We start from the raw sequence: 23,071 nt of genomic DNA, 5'->3' as shown, positions 1-23,071 counted from the left end.
GCATGAATATTAAAACATTTACGCTTAATTACACATGGTCGTCATAGCAACGCATGATGCTGCAGTTATGGATACACTGCTGGACTTGATAGTTAGTGCCACCACACTGTAATTTAGAATTTAGAGACTAAGTGGTGTGTGGTATAGTATTAATAGTGACTTAGCATGAATTTACAGTAAAAAAATTACAGGCCTTTTGTTAATTAATATTTCATCAACCCCCTCCACTACTGGTTGAATTGCATAGAGTTGCAATACTGTAAAAGTAGAAATTTTTAGCGATTTTTTTTTTTTTGCAGATTTTTAACTATTTCATTTTTAAATTTTACGTTACTGAGCTTTTGTACATTGACCTTAAAGGAAGGTGACCTGATATATTTGGAAACATTCTTTAAAAATTATGTATAACATAAACTGTTGTCCCTTTCAAGCATTCATCCAAAAAGATCATGTAAATGTTCACTGTAATGCGACTAATTCTTCATGGAATTACTGACATTTAATACAGCGTAAAACTGGTAGTCTACAGTGTTTTTATTAATGATAATCATCATGATCATGTAATAAATTGATATCAAATGAAAGATCTTATTTTTCTCATTAACATACTGAAATTAGGAGTTCCAAATCTGTATATTTCCGAAGATATCATCAAAAAACTGCTGAATAGTCAAAAATGTGGTATACCACATTTGAGACTAATTCGGCAGTTCTTCTTCGGAAATATACCGAATTGGAACGCCTAACTTCAATATGTTAATGAGAAAAATATGAGCTTTCACCTGATATCAAAATCTGCATTTTGATAGGGTAAAGTTGGGGATGAGGCTGTCAATCAGGTCACCCACCTTTGAATACTAAAAAGGAAATATATTCACGAGTTGTAATTTTCACAATAATTGCTTGGAACATGAAAAGCATGAAAATAAATTTAGCGCGAAACTTTCCACTTTATAGTGTGTGTGACATTTGTTCTCTCACTGTGTATTCTATTTTGTTACTCAACATTTTTTTTGATGAATATTATTTCCAGTTTGACTCTCCAAATATATATCTTAATTATTGAGTTTCTTATCTCTGTAAAAATTTGGGTATAATTTTATTGTTTTGAGTGACACAAGCTCAGTACCAGAAAAGTGATGACATTTTCATTGGGTAGTTTTGTCATGTTTATGGATGAAAAGCCTTTTCTTGTTACAAGTTATAAATTGTTTTTTGTTTAGTTCTGATTGTTTGATTAAAGTCATAATGTACGATCTTTTTTCAGAATTTACCTTTATTTTTTTCAAAACCGATTTGTTGGCATATTTGTAATACTTACACATGTTCTAACTTAAATCTAGGAGCAAACTGTCAAATTCGTCCTATTTGTAGTAAAACGGGACGATTTTCTGTTGGTCCGACATAAAGTCATAATTTTTTAGATTATGGCTTTATGTCGGCCACGATCGCAAACCGTAGTCTCGTACAAAACTAGCTTGGTTACGCTCCCTCCACATGTGGAGGGAGCGTAACCAAACTGGCCGTAGGAGACTAACTCTGAGGCCGCACTTGCTGTCCTAATCCAAATAGTGCGAGATGTTTCGAGTGATAGAGGTGAAGTTTATGATGTTGTTTCTTTGCAAATTCCCAATGTTTTTCAAGGCGTCCAAATGTATTGGGAACTTTCATAATGATTGCATATTATCATTTTAGAAGAAAAAAAGAAAAATCTAAAAATTTAAAAAGATCGTACATTAAGGCTTTAATTAGGCTATTCCAGTTGGAATCCACATATCCCCTGTGGAAGACAAGACCTTAATCTCCCACACAGAGGGTGTGAATTTTGAATGGGGTTACCTGAATGGGTGACTCCATTTGAAATCTACACCCCCGGTGTGGGAGATTAATGTTATATCTTCCGTAGGGGGTGTATGGATTTCAAGTGGAATAGCCCATTGATTGATTGATTCTAATTCATGTCCAGGTCCACTGCGAGCCACCAGTAAAGGTGTCCCAGCCTATAAGCCTCAGGAGGAAATGTATGATGACATCTTGGAGCTGAAAAAGGTAAAATGGGATAATAAAAAAATCACATTGATGTGTAACATGTAAATAACTTTTATATTGCCGAGTACCTTTGGAGACTTGAGGCTATAGAGTGTATGCAATAAACCAACCGGAACGGTATTACAATTGAAATGGCAGCCATGCTGGAGGGCAGTTCTAAGATAACTTAAGATGACAGAGGGATATGTTTCTAGATCGATTCCACAACCTATCACATGTTTTATTGTATTATCATGCGAATTTTCCAGTGGTACCTTATTATGGAGGACAGAATTCTATTTAAATGAGGATGAATCTGTCATGAGAGACGTCATATTGCATACCCTCTATATTTGCATTTTGTCTCAGGGAACCTCTTTAAGTATTTAAAATAAAACTCTATTCTAATCATCTCATCAATGCATGCCCACTATAATATGAATGTATTATGATACTCAAATGTGATGATGATGAAACCAATCAAATATGAATTAAATCACAGACATTTGTCTCATTTTATTTGATTTATGACCATTGTGGGGTAATTTCAGTTTAATTATAATGTTATTTTGCTACAACATTCAATAAAGAAGTACAATTTTACATTAAATGGCATGTCAATATAGTCCATTTTACTCAAGTAGCTGGTTGAATATTTTACTTTTATTATTTGTTCACATCAACAGTCACTGAATGCTGTCAAATCAGAGAATGACCGACTTAAAGCAAGGAATAGACGACTGGAAGATGATCATGCTAAGAAAGAAAGACAAATAGAACAACTGCTAGATCCAAGTCAAGTAAGATCAAATGTTTATGTTGGGAGTGTCGGGGTGTGTTTGTATTTGGTGTATAGGGGTGTGGAGGTGTGTTAGGGTGTGTGTTGGCACTAACCTGAATTTGGGCATCAGGACTCACAATTTTCACAACCTGGACCCCTATATTTAACTTCTTGTATAATAAGGATCTATGGACCCTTTCCAGGACCCCACATTTTAGAGGCTAGTGCTACTCCTGGGTGTGTGTGTGGGAGGGATGGGATGGGTTTGTACACGCATGGGTATTTGCCATCAAATGAGAAGATAAACATTATTTTACAGTTACACATGCAACCTATATAAATGAACAGTCACATGGGTGTTGTAAGGATGAAGACTAAATGAAACAAGGGATGGAAAGGGGTATAATCATTTTTGTCTTCCAGGAGTGATCGGCATGCCCAGATATCAATAATCGTAGCAGTATCATGGCACCAAATTAAATGTGATGTCTTATTGAACGATGTAATTTCATGTAAACCTATATATAGTGCGTAATGTTCATATCATACAGGGCAAGGAGCGTAGCGTTTTTTGTGACGTAATATCCGTCGCCTATCTGAAACAGCAATTGCTGATATCTGATTGATAAGTCGCTAGCATGCCCTAGCATAAAGCCGCAATCAGTTGACTTGACGGCAACTTTGTTGCTACGTCGCTAGCCACGACTGAACGCTTGCAGCGATTGTGCAAATGCTACCAGCATTTGATCATTAGCCATTTTGGAATTGTATGTTGGGACCACAGACGAGAGAGATACAGACCGTGTGCAATCAGTCAAAGTCTCAGCATCACCCGATAATGAGGGCTGATTATTCCATGAAATGCGACAGCAGGCGAGACTGCAACGCAATTACCGCATATTTTCATGGTCTATCGCATAATTGCCAAATCATGCAACATTCTTTTGCATATACGCGAAGGCACACAGCGCTGGCATGATTGATAGACACGGCACAATCGAACAATCGGCCCTCATGAATATGCGAGAACTTGCATACAATACAGGGGACTTTGCCTGGTTGTACGCGGTCTGTATCTCTCTCGTCTGTGGTTGGGACTGCTAAATATGATATTGCTTTAAGATGGTTGTTCAATCCCTTTGTACAATTCCTGTAGTATGCTTAAGATTGCTACCTTATTTTGATTTGTGACTAGCTATAAATCATGGATTGATTGATTGATTGACATGCTGCTTGATTAATTGATTGATTTTTTTTTCAGGCCAATTTGAGAGCAACCCTGAGTAGTAAACAGCCAGACACCGCTGCAGTGAGTAAACATTTTATTTACTTTATTATTTACTTTATTTTATTAAAACAACCTTTACAGTTGTATCCCCAGGTTGTATGTAATTAAAAAAAGCAAATAAGTCGGCATGTTAATGCGAGTTCAGTTACATAGTCTTAATGTGTGGGTGTAAATACAGATTCTTAAAGGACTTTTTTGTTGGACCATCCAAAATTGTAATGGCTAGAAGTCTATATAGGTGGCAAGTTATAACACAGTATTACCTACCAATTGCAAGAAATCTAAATTCCAGGTGATATCCCATCATTCAGCAGGACTTTGCACATATGCAGCTTAATGTAAACACCACCTGATCCTAAAAGTCACCTGAATCAATTTGCATTGTGGGATATGGTGCAATGAAATCCCTGTCTAGACCCTGAATGTTACTAATTTGTACTTGTAAAAGCAATTCTACTGGATTAAATCAACATAAAATTGTGAAATTTACAGATACATGAAGTTGCACAGGCCTGGGAATTTAAAAAAATTGAAAAGGTTTATACTGTTCTGCCATCATAATATATACCGTATTCATTCCAATAAGCGCCCAGGGCGCTTAACAAAGTCATTTTGGGTGGGCGCTTATTTTTTTACCTGGTTTACCTAATTTTTTGTGAGGGGCGATTATTAGAGATGAATTTATGTATGTTATAAAAGGGTCCTGAGGCGTTCTAGTAGCTTTTCTGATGTAGAAAATGTATTGCAAGTTTACACCGGATGTGTAGTCCTCCAGATATTTCACTATATCAACATCTATCTGTCACTTCAACATTAATGGTACCCTTTAGCAAATTGAATATACCCTGGGTGGGCGCTTATTGGGGCATGGGCGCTTATTGGAATGAATACGGTATATAGTTTTTTATAAGTAGCAAAAAAGATGGGATCATTTTGTCCTGTTTTCTTGTTTAAAAATATGTCACGATGAAAACAGATGTAAATGCTGTTCTTATTTGTTTAAAAATATGGGATATTTATTTTAAACTTTAATTTACAGAAAGTGAATAGTTTGAAGCAGAAATCCCTGAAATTAGAGATGCAGTTAAAGGACAGGGAAGCAGAATTGATGTAAGTTCTTATAGACTTCTATGTCTTGGCAAGGGTGTGTGAAAGGAGAGAAATGGGATCTTTTCTAACTTTTGTATGTGTGAAGGTTATGTTCATAAGTATATAAGAAGATCTAGCAAAATGAAGACAAACTGGACTATGCTGTTGAAGTTGTTGGTTTACCATTCAAATCCTTATGTTGTGAATACTCTCAATCATCTGGGAATCATACAATGAGAGAATAATTTCAATCTATTCAACCAGATTAATCTGGGTTATGATTAAATTTCCAATATTTTCAATTTTATGTATATAAATATAAACCACATTGTCAAAAACAGTACGGGAAGTATTAGATCAAACCCAATGCTAATGCTAATTAAACTAAAGGTACAGATATATCTCATTTTATTTCCGATTTGCAATCGTATGTCACACTCCCTATTCAACCATCTCTAAATTCCAATGACTGACCAACTGATTGCTCTTTCAAACCCTCATACTTCCATCACATCTTTACTTAACCCATGCAGACAAATCAGTCTGTGTAGGCCTACTCTATATTGCTAATATTGATATTGCTATGCTATGATTTCACCTTGATTACAGTAAATTGCAAACTGATCTTAAAACCACTAAAATGGAAGAGATGCGGGTTGCCATGGAATCCTTTTATCAAGAGGTAAGATAAACCATATAGTCCTGCTGTGTGCGAACATTGCAGTGGCATAACTTTGTGGGGGGATTTGCTGACCTGCACCCAGAATACCTACGAAGATGCATATCACAGAATTTTGTCAACTCTGTACATGTATTTTAGAGCCAGTGGTAAAGCTTGCCCCCTATCTCATGGTGGGTACACCACTGAGTATGACCTCTCACTTTGCCCCCCCTCCTTTTATTCAGTTTCAAGTCATGTTTGTGTGCAGACATTTGATGACCAAAACATGAGGAATGTCTTGAGTCGAAGTTATTGATTATGGTTATAAAAACCATTCTATGTTTCTCTTGTTATTTCCTACACACTTCAAAATGTGCCAATCTGAACAGTTTATACTGATTTATTTTTAAATGAAGTGTTTGTTTTTTGAATATATTTGTTTGTCCGCTTCATTTCAGTGCAATACTGGTTATTGGTATTTTATGACTGTGCTTACATGAAAGATACTACCAGTACCTCAGGTCTTTTGTTTTGAGGAGAGCTAGAGTTGTCACTCTCCTATAGCTCTCCTAAAATGATTTTGGTGTGAGCTATAAATCACTTCCCTTAAATGAATCAGGGGAGCTGTTGTTTATGACTTCACTCAATATATTGTTTTGTAGAAGTTTATTCACAAATCATGACTAAATATCAGTAAAACATACTTAAAATCTATTGATAGATTTAACCCAATTCAGAATTTCACTTTTTGCATTCTAGGTGTCCTTTATCAGCCATTAATGTAGAACAACTCTCCTAGCTCACCTACCTAGCTCTCCTTAACAGCTCGACCAATCTCCTTATAAATGTCAGGCAAGCGGTTTGAACAGCTCTCCTTAATACCCTCAAGGGGAGCTGTTGACAACTTATCTGCAAAAATCTAAAACACATTATAAAAATGCTTTTGGCAATAAGTAGACTTACATTATATCATCTTGAGCCTTTAACATTTTCCACCCTGATGTGGCAGTTACGTCAATGCTCATTTTATTGGGTGCAGCTTTAAATCGATAGTGTTCACACTGGCATGTAAGACCACTGCTTTAACATGTGGTTGTCTCTGGTACATCAGGGTAAAAATGGTATAGTTTTATTACTGTTTTCAATTTCCTTTTTTTCTTCTTTTTTCCTTCAGGTACTTAGATTACGGCATCATATAAAAATGGGGACTGCTAGCAGGGCTGGCAAGGCAGGACAAGATGCAAGCAATCCAGCCAAACTTAAGCGCTAAATGGCACAATATTGCGACTAACAGAGAGTAATCAAAGATTGCAGAGTGAAAATAAACTGTTAAAACAAGACTTGGATCGGGCACTAGATGATGGGGTCCCAGATATGACTGGAACATCAGGGAAGAAACGCAAAGGGAAGAAGAAAGATTACGAGGATATGAACAGAAGAGAGCTACTAGTTGCAATTGCTGACTTAGAGGAGGTAAGACTAGTAGTATATCAGCTTAATTAGGGTTTCATATATAGAATTGAGGGCATAATTGGATGTTCATACATATGTGTTGTCTAACAGCGTGCATGTGACTGGGCGAGAGTAAAGAAACGTTCATGCTCGGCTTGAAGATTTCGGTATAAAAAAAAACACAAGAAAATCTCATTTTAAAGTATGTTACATCTTATATTTTGTTTTTATTTGATGAAATACAATTACTCAAGGTTTGTGAATGAATGTTTCAGTACAGTAATAAAATTGAGGGCATGATCATTGTTTATGCCCGTTGCTGACCATGCCCTCAATTCTATTAATGAGCCCATGATTTATGCATTGGAAAACAATGATTATGCCCTCAATTCTATTAGTGAATCCTGTTCATAGATGCCAAAAAAAGTTGCTAATTGTATTTCATCAAAATAATAACAACAAATAACAAATAATAACGACAAACAAATAATATGTAGTATTCTGAAAATAAGGACTGGCTCTCAACAATAATGAGTGCTGTAAGTTTATGGAATAGGAAGCTGTGAGCAAAATGACATAAATTGAGAGAGTAAAAAAAAACTGGTGGGAATTGAAACAGGGTACTGACAATTTATGGTTGATGGCTATTGCACTGTGCCACATGAAAACAAAGTTAATACTGGTGATCTTTGCAAGACTTTCCGTCTTCCAAACTGCATTGTGCAATGTTGAGAGGAAATGGCAGTTAAACAATGACAATGTTGCATCTGAGCATGGATAAGCATCATTTCACAGTGTGGTTTTCATAACCTTTGTAAACAGAACAATTTGTGGAAGAGATGCAAATTAGATGCAATACTCCCATTGGAAGGGGTGCAAATTAGATGCAATACTACCATTCTTTCCTATTTTCGCAGAAACTAGACAAACTAGAGGGCAAAGGCAATCTGACTAATGGTCGTCATGGAGATGTACCAGGTAAAACCTCCCTGTCTGGATCTCTCGCTGACCGCCTGGATCAGCTGGACAAAAGAGAAACAGAATTACTGGAAGAGAAAATTGCAATGGAGAAAGACGTCAGGAGGCTAAAGGAAGAGAAATCAAAACTTAGACAAAAAGTTGAAGATTCTGAGTAAGTCACCGTGAAGCATGTATAACCCGTGGGCACTACTGCATTTCTTACAATGTCCATAATTGGTTAATTACATGATACTAGCGGTCACCCGTCTTTCGCGGTCAGGGTCTTTCGCGGTTGGTAAATTTTGTACATTTTGTGTACATGTAAATGTTTTATTTAATGTGATTAATGGTATGAGAGGAGATGATCATTTAGAACTTAGAAGTATAATATTTAGTATCTTATCCATATAAATCAATGGCTTGAAATTGCAATTAGATCATGTCTTGCCCCTGTGGGATGCTGGTCGCTCTGATATTTAAGATTTTTATGCATTTGTTTCTACAGTACTTTTTAGCCCATTTTGGACAAATTTGTTGTACCTTTTAGCTCATTTTTTATCATTTTCATCCAAGTTTGTCCCCCACCTTGAAATGTACCTTGCTGCCCCCGCCTCCTGCAAAAGTCCTGGCTACATCACTGAGCAGATGAACACAAATTTATTCACATCCCTCTTGGCCCCCTGTGGCCTGCTGGCTGATCTGATATTTTAGATTTCTATGCATTTGTTGTACTTTTTATTTGTTAGCCCATTTTGGATAAATTTGTCGTACTCTTAGCCCATTTGTGACAATCCCCCCCCATGAAATTTTCATATAAAGTTATGATCATACATTATGCTGATAACATTAAACATAGCACTACCACAAAGCAGAGAAGGCCTATTTTCATGGTGTGGTTTGGCAACCCTGATTAATTTGTCCTTCAAAAGTTTCACTTTAACTATAGGTTCTCCATAAAAACACAGAATACATGCTAATGTTGATCAATTAGTTGAATAAACAATAGATGTTAATTGAGTTTCTACTGTGTCATGTAATAGTTGCTTCTACTGTGTCATGTAATAGTTGAGACTACAGGCATAATATCCTCACACCGATGACAGGATAGACGGCCTAATTCAGGCTATGTCAACATTAGTGTATTGTGTTGGCGTGAAAAGTTTTAGATTAGAATGCAGGTGCGCTGCCACTGCCTTTGCCCTGCCTTTGAAACTAATTAACATAATTTGACACCCTTAAAGTAAACAAAAACAAAATTGGACGTTTTATTGGGGTGCGGACAACTTTACTCTCATAACATAAAAAAAATCCGTTTTCTTGAAATAATGTAAAACATAGACGTTTTTTAGCCTTACCAATTCGCCAAACTCAGTAATTTATTATAGATAATCATCTGGGTAACCAATCAAAATAGAGGTTTAAGAACTCTTAGCAATTTTAAGCTTAAATCTCTTTCAATCCTACTGGCTATTCTTACCATATCTCTGATTGGCACAATACATGATAAAGCCCTCTTTGCAACCAATCAAGATAGTTCTTAGAGGCTGATAATTTGGTCATGTGCTGCCTTGTGTTATTGTTATCAATATTATTATATATGCCACTTTAATACCCCTGTAATGAATGTGCCCCCCCCCCTTTTTGTTTGCAACCAAGATGTTAAAAAATGCTGAAATTTCTGTGCTATCTTTTGTAAGTAAGCTGCAGGATCCATACACAGTTGGTAATTGCTGAAGGTGACAACTCGAACCCGGAATTGAACCGGAGGTCATTGATCTTAAGTTTATAGTTTGTCATTAGAATTAACATTGTAAAAAAGACCTCTGATAAATGCCTCCCCCTAATATTTCGAAAAATGTCATGCCCTTAGGCCTTTATTAGAGAATATATATGGTGGCATGTATTATGTATACCTTCATCTGAATGTGTCACAAGGGTGGTTATTAAATTTTGGCAAATATTAACAAGTTCTTCTGAACAACTGTTCTGAAGGTCTTCTTGTTCAACCTTGTTCTACATTACAGTTTTGCCCTATTTTTTCTGCATAGAAGTAATTGGAATGTAATAAGGTCATTACGGTGGTGTTGATTGTATTCAGAGGATTTTTTTCAAGATGATGACTAGAAATAATTATCTTCAATTTCCTGTAATTAAGTCTGCATAATTAGCTATATGAATTATGATGTTATATTGTTATATTTTTTATTTCTGAAGGTTTGAAATTTTGGCCTTACAAAAACAAGTAGACCAATTAAAAGAAGAGCCAAGAGAAGCCAGTTGTAACAATTGTAACAGGAAGTTGAAATCAAGGGAGACCACCCCACGTGACACGACTCCTCGTACGACTCCTCGTAGTGGTTCATTAAAGCGTCATTCAAGTCAAGAATCTATTACCAAAACCCTCACGCCACGCAGTGGCTCGTTAAAACGGCATCCTAGCCAGGAATCACTACAGAGTCAACGCAGTCATCGAAGCCAGGCTAGCAATAGAAGCAAGACTATGTCAAGAGTGAGTAGCAGCTCATCGGTACGGAGAAGACAGAGGGAGGAGGAAGAATGGATCAGGGAGCGAGACCGCAAAGTGGAAGAGTTTAGGAAAAACAGGTCAGCTAAGAGTATACAGAATAACTGGAGAGCACACAAACAGAGGGTAAGAAATTGATTGTGATCAAATGTGTGGGCTCAAGTGATTTCTTACTGTATGTCTAATCATAGGCCTCATGGAAGAACAGATGATACCTCATGGAAGAACAGAGGATACCTTAAAACATCCACTGAATGAGTAACCTAGGAAAAGAAGAAATAAAACAAATCATTGAAGTAATATCTATTAATTCCATGGTCTAATGATGAGTACAAGAACTTTGAGATTTTTAGTAATTGATTAACGATTCTTCGGATAAAAAGTATGGCACTAGGGAAAGCACATTTTGAGGAGATGTCATTCATTTTTTGGTTGTTTCCTAAAGGGCTCATACCTCTCTGTAACTTAATAGCAGGAACAAGTTCTTAAAGGGCACTCTTGAAAAAAAAAAAACATGAGACAGAAGTAAGAATACACAGCATAGAGCAAATACCTACCTTGGACACCTGCACATCTAATTAAATTCTTTTGAAGGCTTCAATTATTAATCTGTAAGATTGTCTTGTTAATTGAACTCATTTCATATTTATTTTTAGGTAAAAGATGTGGATATGGATAGCTCTGACCTGGATGATGTAAGTCAAATTTTATAAATTAACATTTTATTTTATTTCATTAGACTGTGTTTGAAAAAAAAAGTGAAACACTCTTCTTTTACCTCACTATGATGTTTAAAAAAAAGATTTAAACACTCATCTTTTAGCTCACATTGGGGAGGTACATGTACAATATACATTGTACATGTGTACATGTGTATGGCCTTGTCCCCAAATTTTGATTTTGAAAATCACACCCACCCACTTAAGGAAGATTTTGGAATTCCAACCAAATTTAGCAGTTTTATTTCAGATCCAACAAATTTCATCCAAAAACAATTGAAAATTTTTAATTCCAAACCAAATAGGAGCCGAACTCCATAGTTCTTAGTTTTTACATAGAATTTGACTGTATAGTTCAACTGGAATGGAGATAGCGTTGCGTTGTCATCTTTCACAGGGTGTGTGGATTTCCACTGGAATTGCCCATTGTCTGCTGTGAAATAGCATTATTGTAAACAAGACATTTTGGTAAAAAATATCACTAATAATATTTTTAACACATAAAATTGGACTGGTGGTTGAAATATTCCAATAATTTTAAGTAATTTTAATTAATTTTAAATTTCAATTCCAATTTCAACTTTTGGAGATTAAAATCTATATAAGTTGTACTGTTTCAATGCACTAAACTGCACATGTCTGGGAGGTGGCAGCCCTCGAATTAAGGATCTGAAGGGGCACGGCAACTTTTTTAGGGCAAGTTGATAATTGCCTTGAATTTTCACTGAAAAGGCAAGGCAGCACAGCAGTTTGTAATATTTCAAGAGGGCATCATGCATGGCAATTGTTGAAAATTTGAGAAGGCCACTAAGGCAATTTCTCAAAAGTGAAGAAAACACACACAAACATAGATGATTTTATAATGAAGGGGCAGGGCTGGGGCACAGACAGCAACTTCATTAGAGGGCACGGCAAGTGACTGCCTTGGGTAAAGGACATATTTTGAGGTCATTACGGCAGTGGGGATGGGCACCCACGGCAAACTGCCATGGGTGCCGTGGGTTAATTCGAGGGCTGGGAGGTGGTGTTCATTTAAAACAGACGGGTAAACCAGATTGTAGTAGAAAAATATGAAAATTTAACTAACCCTTTTGTGTATGTGTTCTTGTGAAATTCTAGGCTGCAGTTACAATTCAGTCAGCTGTACGAGGTCACAAGATGCGTAAGGAGCGTATGAATGTATATGATAACTCTTCTGAGAAGAGTGCTGCTTTTAATAGCGAGGATAACGAGAGCGACATGGACGACGCAGCAATGATGATACAATCAGCTGTTAGAGGTCACTGGTCAAGGAAGGATCAACTCCACAGGTTAGAATATGTTTTATATTTGAATTTGAGCGAAGATTTATTTATTTATTTCATTCTTATTTAACCTGGGTTAACCTTTCAATGCACTGGCATTGTTCTCCCCAGGTGCCCAGATGATAGGTACTGTTTATGTTCAAACTATGTTAGGGTAGTGGTTTAGTTGGAAGAAAATGGGCATCCTGTACCCTAGGAAATCAACTTTTAAACGTTTCTAGATCTGAAAAAGTATAGTTGACTTTATTTAACATGAAAAACAATTTGAGACCATTGTCTTTAGGAGTTTCTGACACCTGTGTGTCCAAAAAAACTTACCACCACCAGTTTTTACCTTTTGGCTTATAACTCACGAATGGTATGTCACAGATAGGTCAAACCATGCTTTTTCGGTATCTTTATGACAGAGGAATACTTTTGGCACGGTTTTTGACAAAATTTAAGCAATATTGAAATTTAAATCCTGTTGTATGAAATTTCACTCCTGATGCCCCTTTGGACATTTTTTGAATTGGTGAACATAGGTAATTGTTTTTTACGCACTTTGTCTGATCTAGAGAAATCGATTTTAAGTTGATATATGAGCAGTGGCAAAATGTAGCTTTTTCAACCCATGACATACATTTGTAAGAAGCAAAGTATAATACCTGCGATACCTATAATGGGAAATTTTGTCTACATCGTTTGGGAAATTAATAAATAGGTTTTTTTCCTGACTTGTGTTACAAATATTGAGATGTTGCTCTCATCTTGTTCACCTACAGAAGAGACACAGAATCGGAGCGTGGATCAGAGAGAGGATCAGCCCGGTCTAGGAGTAGATCCGGATCGAAAGGGAGCAGACCAAATTCTATTAAAGAGAATGGTAAGTGCTAATGAACTGGACCAGTCTGGTCTAGGAGTAGATCCGGATAAAAAGGGCGCAGACCAGATTCTATTATAGAGAATGGTAAGTGCTAATGAACTGGTTCAGTCTGGTCTAGGAGTAGATCCGGATAAAAGGGCGCAGACCAGATTCTATTATAGAGAATGGTAAGTGCTAATGAACTGGTCCAGTCTGGTCTAGGAGTAGATCCGGATAAAAAGGGCGCAGACCAGATTCTATTATAGAGAATGGTAAGTGCTAATGAACTGGTCCAGTCTGGTCTAGGAGTAGATCCGGATAAAAGGCGCGAGACCAGATTCTACTATAGAGAATGGTAAGTGCTAATGAACTGGTCCAGTCTGGTCTAGGAGTAGATCCTAATTTTCTGGAGGCCTGACACAGGTCATAGCTAACCTGTCTGGTTGCAGCCAGGTTATCGACAAGAATGGTGCCCAGAGCGCGTGGATGAGTATAGGGCAGCTGATTAGTGATCTTGTGTCCAATACTTCCTCTCTAAATATGGTACAAAAAATGAGCAAAAAAAGTGGTTAATGGTATTTGCTAAGAACCAGTTCTTGAATTGTAATGTGTGAGGCTATTCCAGTTGCAATCCATACACCCCTACCTATGGAAGACATGACCTTAATCTCCCAAACAGGGAGTGTGAGTTTAAAATGAGGTTACTTAAATGGGTGTCTTCATTAGAAATTTGCACTCCCTGTGTGGAGGATTAAGGTCATGTCTTCCATCCATAGTCAGTGCATATATTCAACTGGAATAGCCCAATGTTTATAAGCCTAATATGTTCTACTAGTTGTCTCTGTAATCTTTTTTGAATGGATTTTGCTATGTTACAGGTGTACATTCCGATGACTCAGATTCTGATGATGGGATACCTTTTGGGGGTTCACACTCTGCACGTAGTGTACATAGCACATCATCACAAAATAACAGACCTTTTTCAGGTATGTATGGGCAATAAGTAGTTACACTGTCTTTTACAGGGTCTTAGTGGAAATAAGTAGTGGTGGCGGAAGCATTCATATTTACGGGAGAGGGTCGGGGGACGAGCATATTTTGTTCCAGTTTTACTGTGCTTTTTTTGTGCGGGCTAAAAATGTTAATTTCAGACCATTTTAGCCCAAAATGAGGTGTTACTAGCTATATCATGAGCCAATGTACGTGAAGCATGCAAAATTTTGCAATTTTACCCTATTTGGGCCCAAAACACTGTTTTTTGTACTAAAAAGGCAAATGTACAGGGCAGTTATTGCTTTATTTTTTCTTCTGTTATAATTTTTAGGGGGGATGTCCCCCTTGCTAAAATTTAGGGGGGATTTATCCCCTCTGTTCCCCCCCTTTTCCCGCCTATGGAAATCATCATCATTGTAATATAATTCAAAATGTTTAAATAGATTGTTTTAATGTTAGGCCTCAGTGTTAGGCCTAAAGAAGAAAATTGTTTGATTGGCGTAACATAAAAAAAATTAGGGTAGGTTGGTAGGGATTTTCTCTTTTTTTTAAGCTATAAATATTGATTGATAAAGGCTTTGGAACTTTTTTCTTCTTTTTTTTTTAATTTACTTTTCTTTTTTTTTTCTTTTTTAATTTTCTTTTTTTTTTGAAAAAAAAAAAAGTCAGGGTCAGGCCTACTTTTAGGGTCAGTCGGGTTACGCCAATCAAACAATTTTTTTAGGCCTAAGATAGAAAACAGAATATTTATGTCAGATTTGGACCACCCACCTTTATAATAAGCCAGATTTTCATTGAGCTATCTTTTATTTTTTACAAAACTTGTATATGAGTTATACGAATCAGGTTTCTAGTTCTTGTATAAGAGTTATATGAGTCAGGTTTTCAGTTCTTAACATATATGTATGAGTCAGGTTTTTAGTTCTTAAAACTTGTACATGGGTTACACAAGTCAGGTTTGTAGTTCTTCCTTGAAAGTAGGTATTTCAGGATTGGTGATGGTTGTGGGATATCAGCATAAGAACACCACATCATATGTCTCAGTACAACTTTGAAATCAGGATGTTTCATGGCATATATTATGAAGTTCATAACACTGTTAATAAAGGGAACACCCTTAATATAAAAATAAACATGTTCAACATCGACGGTGCTTCTAAGTGACAGTATGATAAGGTATGGAATAAAACAAGCAAGAAATCCAACAACAACCACAAAGAGGTTTTTGGTGATCGCTATCTCTTGTTTAGATATTTCTTTCCTTCTTCGAATCGCTATAGTGCTGTTGGGATCATGGCTCTCTTCAGTGATAACAAGTTCTGATGTGGTCGTTTGCATGCTTGTGCTCTGTGAATTATCATTCGTATAGCTGGCAGAAAAATGTGACAAACTTTGTTTCTGTTGCTGGAAGTGTTTCTTGACATACACATAGATCCAGATGTAGCTTCCAACTATTGCTAGGAGTGGAAATACAGATGTCACAACAAGAACAAGTGCAAATTCTTCTGTATTTTTAATGTCGGCACAAATCATATCATGTTTGTTATATCCAAAACCAACAATACCAGTCGCAAGAGAGACGAATAAAAAAGCTGCCTGGATGACCCATGGTATTGCCACAAGAATAACAAGCTTCCAGGATGTAAATATCTTCTTGTACAAAATGGGTTTTGTGATGTGTATGAGTCGATTGATACCAATCATACCCAATGTCCACATGCTGGTTCCTATGCAGATATATACCAGAAAACTGGTAAGCTGACAAATCCAGTAGGCACCTGGTATTGGCCATTCATTTTTGCCAAGACTACCGACAATGAACCATATAAGTGTAAAGCATGTCAACAGATCAGCTACGCTCAAACTGGTCACAAATGCGTTAGTTGAAGTCTGAAGTTTCTTGGAAAAAGCCACGGCAGCAATTATCATGGAATTCCCAGTAAGTCCAGCAATAGCCACCAAGCCTAAGAGAACTGCAAGAAGAATTTGTTCCCAGTACGAGACATTCAAAACTGGCAGTGGTGAGTCAGTTGTATTGGTAGCGGTATTGCTCACATTCATATTGGTGCTGTAGCTGGGATCCCCCGCTTTATCCGCAGTACATTTGATCCATAGGATTATCTGTTCTCTTGATTGAAGGTCTGGACGTATGACTGAGATTGATGTATATACCATGTGCAATCTCTAGATCCCCCTGAGGAAATGGAGTTAAAATAATATTGCTGAATTCAACACATCCAAGAATAAGGATATGCCATGCTATAAAAGGAAATAGAAATATGGGCTATTCCAGTTGAAATCCATACAACCCCTATGAAAGACATGCCCTTAATTGTCCACAAAAGCAGTGTGAATTTCAAATGGAGTTACCTGAATGGGTGACTCCATTTGAAATCTACACCCCCTGTGTGGGAGATTATGGTTATGTCTTCCATATAGGTTTTTTTTAGGGAATTTATACCCAAGTATAAAATCAAACAGGATTTTGCCATCACTTCCTGCCCAGGGAAGCCCATATGAAATTAATTATTAGATCTTGTTCTGAGGATTTTCAAGAATTAATTGATGAGAGAGGGAGGTATTTTTATCTTCATTGTAAAATTAGCATTGTTAGTAATTTTGCAGGGGGGAGGGGCGGCCAAGATTGACTGAATTTTGACGTCGTCATTGGTCTAACACGTAAACACGAAAATGTCTCAAATAATTCCAAAACTGTATGTATGTTATCAAGCAATATTTTATCAGTCTAAATCCATTGAGGTTCACCAGTGAACCTCATTGTAAGTACTGTTTTATGAATTTTTAGTATGAATAATGCACTATGTTATGATACATATTTAAACATTCCCGATGTTTATAACAGATGATCCGTGATCTAGTGGTTGGGACCTTCGCCTGCCACGCAGGTGGTCTGGGTTCAATCCTCAGCAAAGCCAATTTTTTGAATTTTTGAAAAATCTAAAATGTCTAAATTAAGGCAGGTGAGGACGAGAACCAAAAATTCATTTTATACTGACCTAATATCACACTTAACATAAGCTGTTTGATTCCTAAGCAAATAGAAACAAATACAATTATCATGATACGAATGAGTCTCTGAACCCAGTGTATTAATCAAAGATAACAGGCAATTCCAGTTGAAATCCATACACCCCCTTTGGAAGACATGACCTTAATCTCCCACATAGCAGGTGTACTGTTGATTTCAAATGGAGTCACCCATTCAGTTAACCCCATTTGAAATACACACTCCCTGTGTAGAAGAATAAGGGCATGTCTTTCATAGGGTGTATGGATTTCAACTGGCATAGTTCAATCACAACGTCACTTTTCCACACTGCCATAAAAGTTTAACTCTTCTAAAATGCAATGTCATTTTCAGCCAATCATATGCTATGGGCGGAGCAGAGACAAATGTCAATCATCATTATGCTTGATTAGGTGTATATCATATTACTAAACCTTTACTAAATATTTATTAGATAATCCTGATGTTTCATTGGCCAATTAACGTCTGTGTGGGGTATTTGTACTATTTTATCTGCGTGATTATGTTCACATGGAGAAGTAGCAAAAACTACCGCACCCTTACCACACAGTGTTGCACCCCCACCTTGCCATAGGGCATTCAATGTAAGAGAGAAAACAGAACATCTGACTTTGTTCAAATGTTGACTTTGTATCTGATATCTCAGAATATGAAACCATATTTTAATCTAACAATATAAATAGGGGTACATGTATATCACCACTTCCGTGAAACATGTTGAAAGAAATGAAACAAGATTAGTTGTAGAAACAAACTTGAGTTTACTTTGATAATCAAATATATAACATGCATATTATATAAAAATTGATACAAATAGTATTGGAGTGTTCACGGCTCTCCCCATGTGTAAATGATTAATTGATAAAATGATATACACCAGTGGTCTTTTTCCCCCGAAATTTTTTATTTGCTCTCCCGACCAACAAAGCTGGATACACCCCTGATATATACCCGGATCCTTGAATATCATACTCTACACCCCATTCCAGAAAAATACAGCACTAATTTTTTGGGATTTAAAAAATATTATCAACTTCTTCCAAATGAAACATTGATCAATCCTAATCATTCATTTAGTTCTAACTGGCAACAAAAGTTTAATTTCACTATTTGGCCAAACTAAAAACATGCATTTTTGGAAAAGACATGTTTCATTCTTATGACCAATCATTTAATTAAAGTTATAAAAGTAACACAAAAAAGTGAAAATTAGAGCAAAATTTCAAGATTTTGAATGCTTAGACTTGTTCGAAGTCTTTGATTTTTGTGACTCGATTGTCAGAGAACATGTCAAAAATGTATGTTTTTGCTTGTTTTTAAAGAAATTAGTTAAATAGTGAACTGTTTCTTTTATCTCCAGTTAATCCTAGGTGGTAGGGTAGTAGTGGTAGTTAGGATGGTAGGGTAAGGTGTGGTTAGGTAGTGTATGATGATGGGGTAGTGGGGTAGGGTGCACCACAAGTGTGGCAATTATATGCACCACAAGTGGCACACACACACCGTCAGTTGAGAACTGGATAAACTTTCACTATCTGACTTTGGACACAACCTTTCCTCCCAAAATAAAGAATGTAAGAGTGAGTCATGAAATTTACGATGTTTCATTTTATCTATTATTTTTACACAGCTAAAAGAGGAAGAGAGGTAAGTCTATAACAAAATATATTTCTTTATCATTTAAGGGCTCAGATAGCGACGTTTACACATATTATTTGTGGGACCTGAGAGCACATCAGACTTGCATTTTTAAAATGAGGAATGTCCTGATGATACCAAATAAATTTTGATTTTTGATTAAATGATTAAAAATTGAGATTTTAAAACTAAACAGTCCTCAAAGTAAATTGTATAAATCTAATGATATGTACTTTGAGTGTATGTAGCTGGGATGAAAAGCCAACGTTCAATTGAAAATTTGGACCTTTCATACTGAGGATATAGATTTTTCCCCCAAAATACCTAATTTTTTTTTCTTTGGAAAAAATCTATATCTTCATTCTTTAATATGAAAGTTGAAAATTTTCAATTGATTGTCGGCTTTTCATCAAAGCTATATACACTTAAATATATATCATTAGATTTATACATTTTACGTCGAGGACTGTTAAATTTAAAAAATATCAATTTTTAATCATTGCCATAAAATGTGTATCATATTGCAAATTTCAAAAAAATCAACATTAGTTGATATCAGAAGAGCATTCCTCATTTTAAAAATGCAATTTAATATGTGAAAACATCGCTATCCGAGCCCTTAAGTTATCAAATCTTGTAATGAATATTAAAAATTCCGCCAGACATTCAATTTGCATATGAAATTTCTAGCACTTCATTAAACATGAATTAAGACTCCTTATTCCGCATTTTATATTGGCCCCATGGAGAAAAATTTGGAGGTATTTAGAACCTTGCGGATGGAACGTGGAAACAACAAAAATCTGCACCAAATCTTGGGATAAATACCACTTGGGTTGCACCTTCAATGCAATAAAACTAGTGCGTCATGCAGTGAATGATGCACATTGTACACAAGCAGTAATTAGTTCTGAATGCATTGGTAAATTCCATTTGAAATACATACACCCTATGGAAGACTTCACTGTAATTTTTCACACAGGGGGTATGAGTTTTAAATGTGAGTTACCTTAATGGGTGACTCCATTTGAAGTCTACAACCCCTGTGTGAAAGATTAAGGTCATGTCTTCCATAGGGGTTGTTGATTTCAAATGAAATAGTCTATTCTGGGCAAAAGGGGCATAGCCCCTAAATTTCCCTCCATAGCTGAACAAAGATGGCGGTCAGGGAGTCCAGATTCTCCGTTATCCATTTCTGAGATTTGTGTGTGTGTGTATTCAACAGATTAACATATTTTATTCCACAAAATTCTTATTTCAATCACAATGTTGTGTTCACTTTCATGTTTTCTTACATTTTATGTGAGCATTTCTCTCATTTTTTTGCACATTATTATATTAACTTGTTTTCTCAACTTACTATTTCTTTCATACCCATCTCATCACACTACGATGCACACTTCTATTCTTATCATCTTCATCACACTGTGTGTATCACCATCACCAGTCAAATGCCACCAGGAGTACAGAACGATTCGCTTCTACTGCACGTGATTCCAGCAGGCCAGTGCCGCGGTCACGCAGCAGGGACGGGAAGGATACTAACGACGTGCCTAACAAAACTACCAGAGATAAAAAATCCTACTCTACTCTCAGCCTTTTTTGAGTTCTTCAAGTGCCTGGATAAAAGTGTGCTGTTTCTGTCTTTGTAAGATTATGAAAATGCCTTGAGTAAATGAAACTTTTTTTTTCTTTTCCGAAATTGAATGGATTCTGATTGTGTCCAGTATTCAGCAAAGAAGATAAACATTCAGGTTGTTCACAGGGCCTAGATTCAACGAGAATCACAGAATCGATAAATGATTCTCGTAAGATTTGGTTGTGAGAATCAACTTCTCTCATTGTGTCATACAGTAAGTGCAGTGACTGATGGGTTTTTTGATTCTCGCAAACCAAGACGAAATGCAGTCCCTGGTTCATACCGAAAGATTAAATCAAATGGCAACTGACGATGACCTTTGTAGGATGATAGAGTGTGATGATATCTGATGCTGTATTGTTTAGTTCAATATCATCTGCAAATTCTGCATGTTTATAAATAGTAAAGAGCTTATTTGTAAATTTTGACAAATTTGGAGTCAAAACTCAGCTCAGCACAGCACTTAAACGCAATGATGGATCGATTTGAAATTGGGAAGGGGGAGTTCAACATTGTTGGGGGACGACCCTTAAGTTACACCCTTCATAATTCACTTAATGTTAGTTTTTGTAATTGAAAACATTACTTTGTCTAGAAAAAGAATCATATTTTTCATTTGCTCAAGACATTTGGAGAATTTCTTAAACATTGTCAATTTGAGATGTCTTTTGTCATACTGTAATGCCAAATTTGTGCTACATTTTAGTCCCATCATCTTAATAACACAAAATGTGTTTTATAAAAATGACTGACATTTTAAATAATTCATCAACAATTTGATGTATGTTATGATTGATTTCCACTAATTTGACTAGCATTAGTTTTCAGTAAACAAGGTTTGTTGTATCTGATCCAGAAAATGCACTTACTTGTGTACGTTTCAGCAAACACTGTTGCCTTTGTCAACACTTGATGAGAAGTGGATGCAGCTACTAGCAACCGGTGCTAGAGAGATTTCCAGTTCAGAAACTCATCGAAAATGTGAGATAATTGATACTACAACAGGGATCAAGAAAATACCCAGGAGAAAAACTAACTGGCAAATCTAAAATTTGCACTGGAAATCCCTCTAGCTTTGGTTGCCAGTAGCTGCAGTTGCTCGTCATCAAGTGTTGGCAAAGGCAACAGTGTTCGCTGAAATGTACACAAGTGAGTGCATTTTCTGGATCAGAAACAACAAACCTTTGTTTATTGAGTTTACTCTACTAATCCGGATACCATTTTTTCTTCAAACATTCTAAATTTTAATTTCATATCAGTCCATTTCGAAGATTATCTTTCATACAGCCACTGTATTTTGTTTGTAACAAAGAAATCAAATAAAATTGTCTCAAAATAATGGAAACAAATAAGATACAAATAGAGATTTACAAATTTCAATGATTGAAAAAAATATCAGAAAATATAAAATATTGATATTTGGTGTACCTATGGCCAGTCTCTCACTTAGCACTCTTCACCTGTATTTTGGATCATCAGGCTTCTAATATGGACAAAATTGACATTATGCAAAATTATGTTATACAACTGTTCTATCAGTTTTAAAAGCCTGAAGTAGATCAAATTCTGAAATGAAAGCAATTTACAATAATAAAAGTCAGAGATAAAGAAACTTGTTCACGTCTAACATCAACTGGATTAGATGTTACAATCTAAGTGCGGATAGGTTTGCGCCAAGTTCAGCTGCAACCAGCCTAGTTGATGCAATCTGATTGTGATGATTCACCATGGCAGCGAAATTACAGCGCTTTGATCCCTCTGAGATCTGGGAAAAGGCGCTACGGTATATAAAATTCCGAACTTTATTTTAACTGTCAATCAAACTCGGAAATGGTTTGTTTCGATTTGGCGTGATGATTTAAATTTCTGAACGCAGCGCAAAAACTGTGCTATGGTTTTAAATCTTGAAACATGCAAACCATCTTAATCAAGTTAAGAACATGAAACTTAGTAATACTAAATAGGAAACTTTTCCCCTAAAGGCACAATGTCAACAATGCCTAGAATAGTTGCTTTTTGCCTGGTAAAAGTACCAACACCATTTGCCATTTTCTGTGATTCCTTTTCCCTAATGAAGGCACCAGATGAATTAACCTCCCTTTTAC

General features: G+C 36.2%; 1 protein-coding gene across 1 annotated transcript in view; it reads left to right on the top strand.

Annotated features, from left to right (window-relative positions):
• The window catches only part of LOC140153398 (uncharacterized), a 38,881-nt gene that overhangs the window by 11,125 nt on the left and 4,685 nt on the right, over positions 1–23,071 (top strand). The window contains 14 exon segments of the mRNA XM_072176180.1: positions 1,967–2,049; positions 2,715–2,828; positions 4,071–4,118; positions 5,137–5,207; positions 5,796–5,868; positions 7,022–7,109; positions 7,112–7,320; positions 8,217–8,431; positions 10,474–10,909; positions 11,440–11,478; positions 12,622–12,812; positions 13,571–13,671; positions 14,529–14,636; positions 19,320–19,336. Of these exon segments, the coding sequence (XP_072032281.1) occupies positions 1,967–2,049; positions 2,715–2,828; positions 4,071–4,118; positions 5,137–5,207; positions 5,796–5,868; positions 7,022–7,109; positions 7,112–7,320; positions 8,217–8,431; positions 10,474–10,909; positions 11,440–11,478; positions 12,622–12,812; positions 13,571–13,671; positions 14,529–14,636; positions 19,320–19,336 (1,793 nt within the window).

This window comes from Amphiura filiformis, chromosome 1, assembly GCF_039555335.1.
Source record: "Amphiura filiformis chromosome 1, Afil_fr2py, whole genome shotgun sequence".
In the NCBI taxonomy this organism is placed as follows: Eukaryota; Metazoa; Echinodermata; class Ophiuroidea; order Amphilepidida; family Amphiuridae; genus Amphiura; species Amphiura filiformis.
This window is presented reverse-complemented; position numbering and strand designations above follow the sequence as displayed.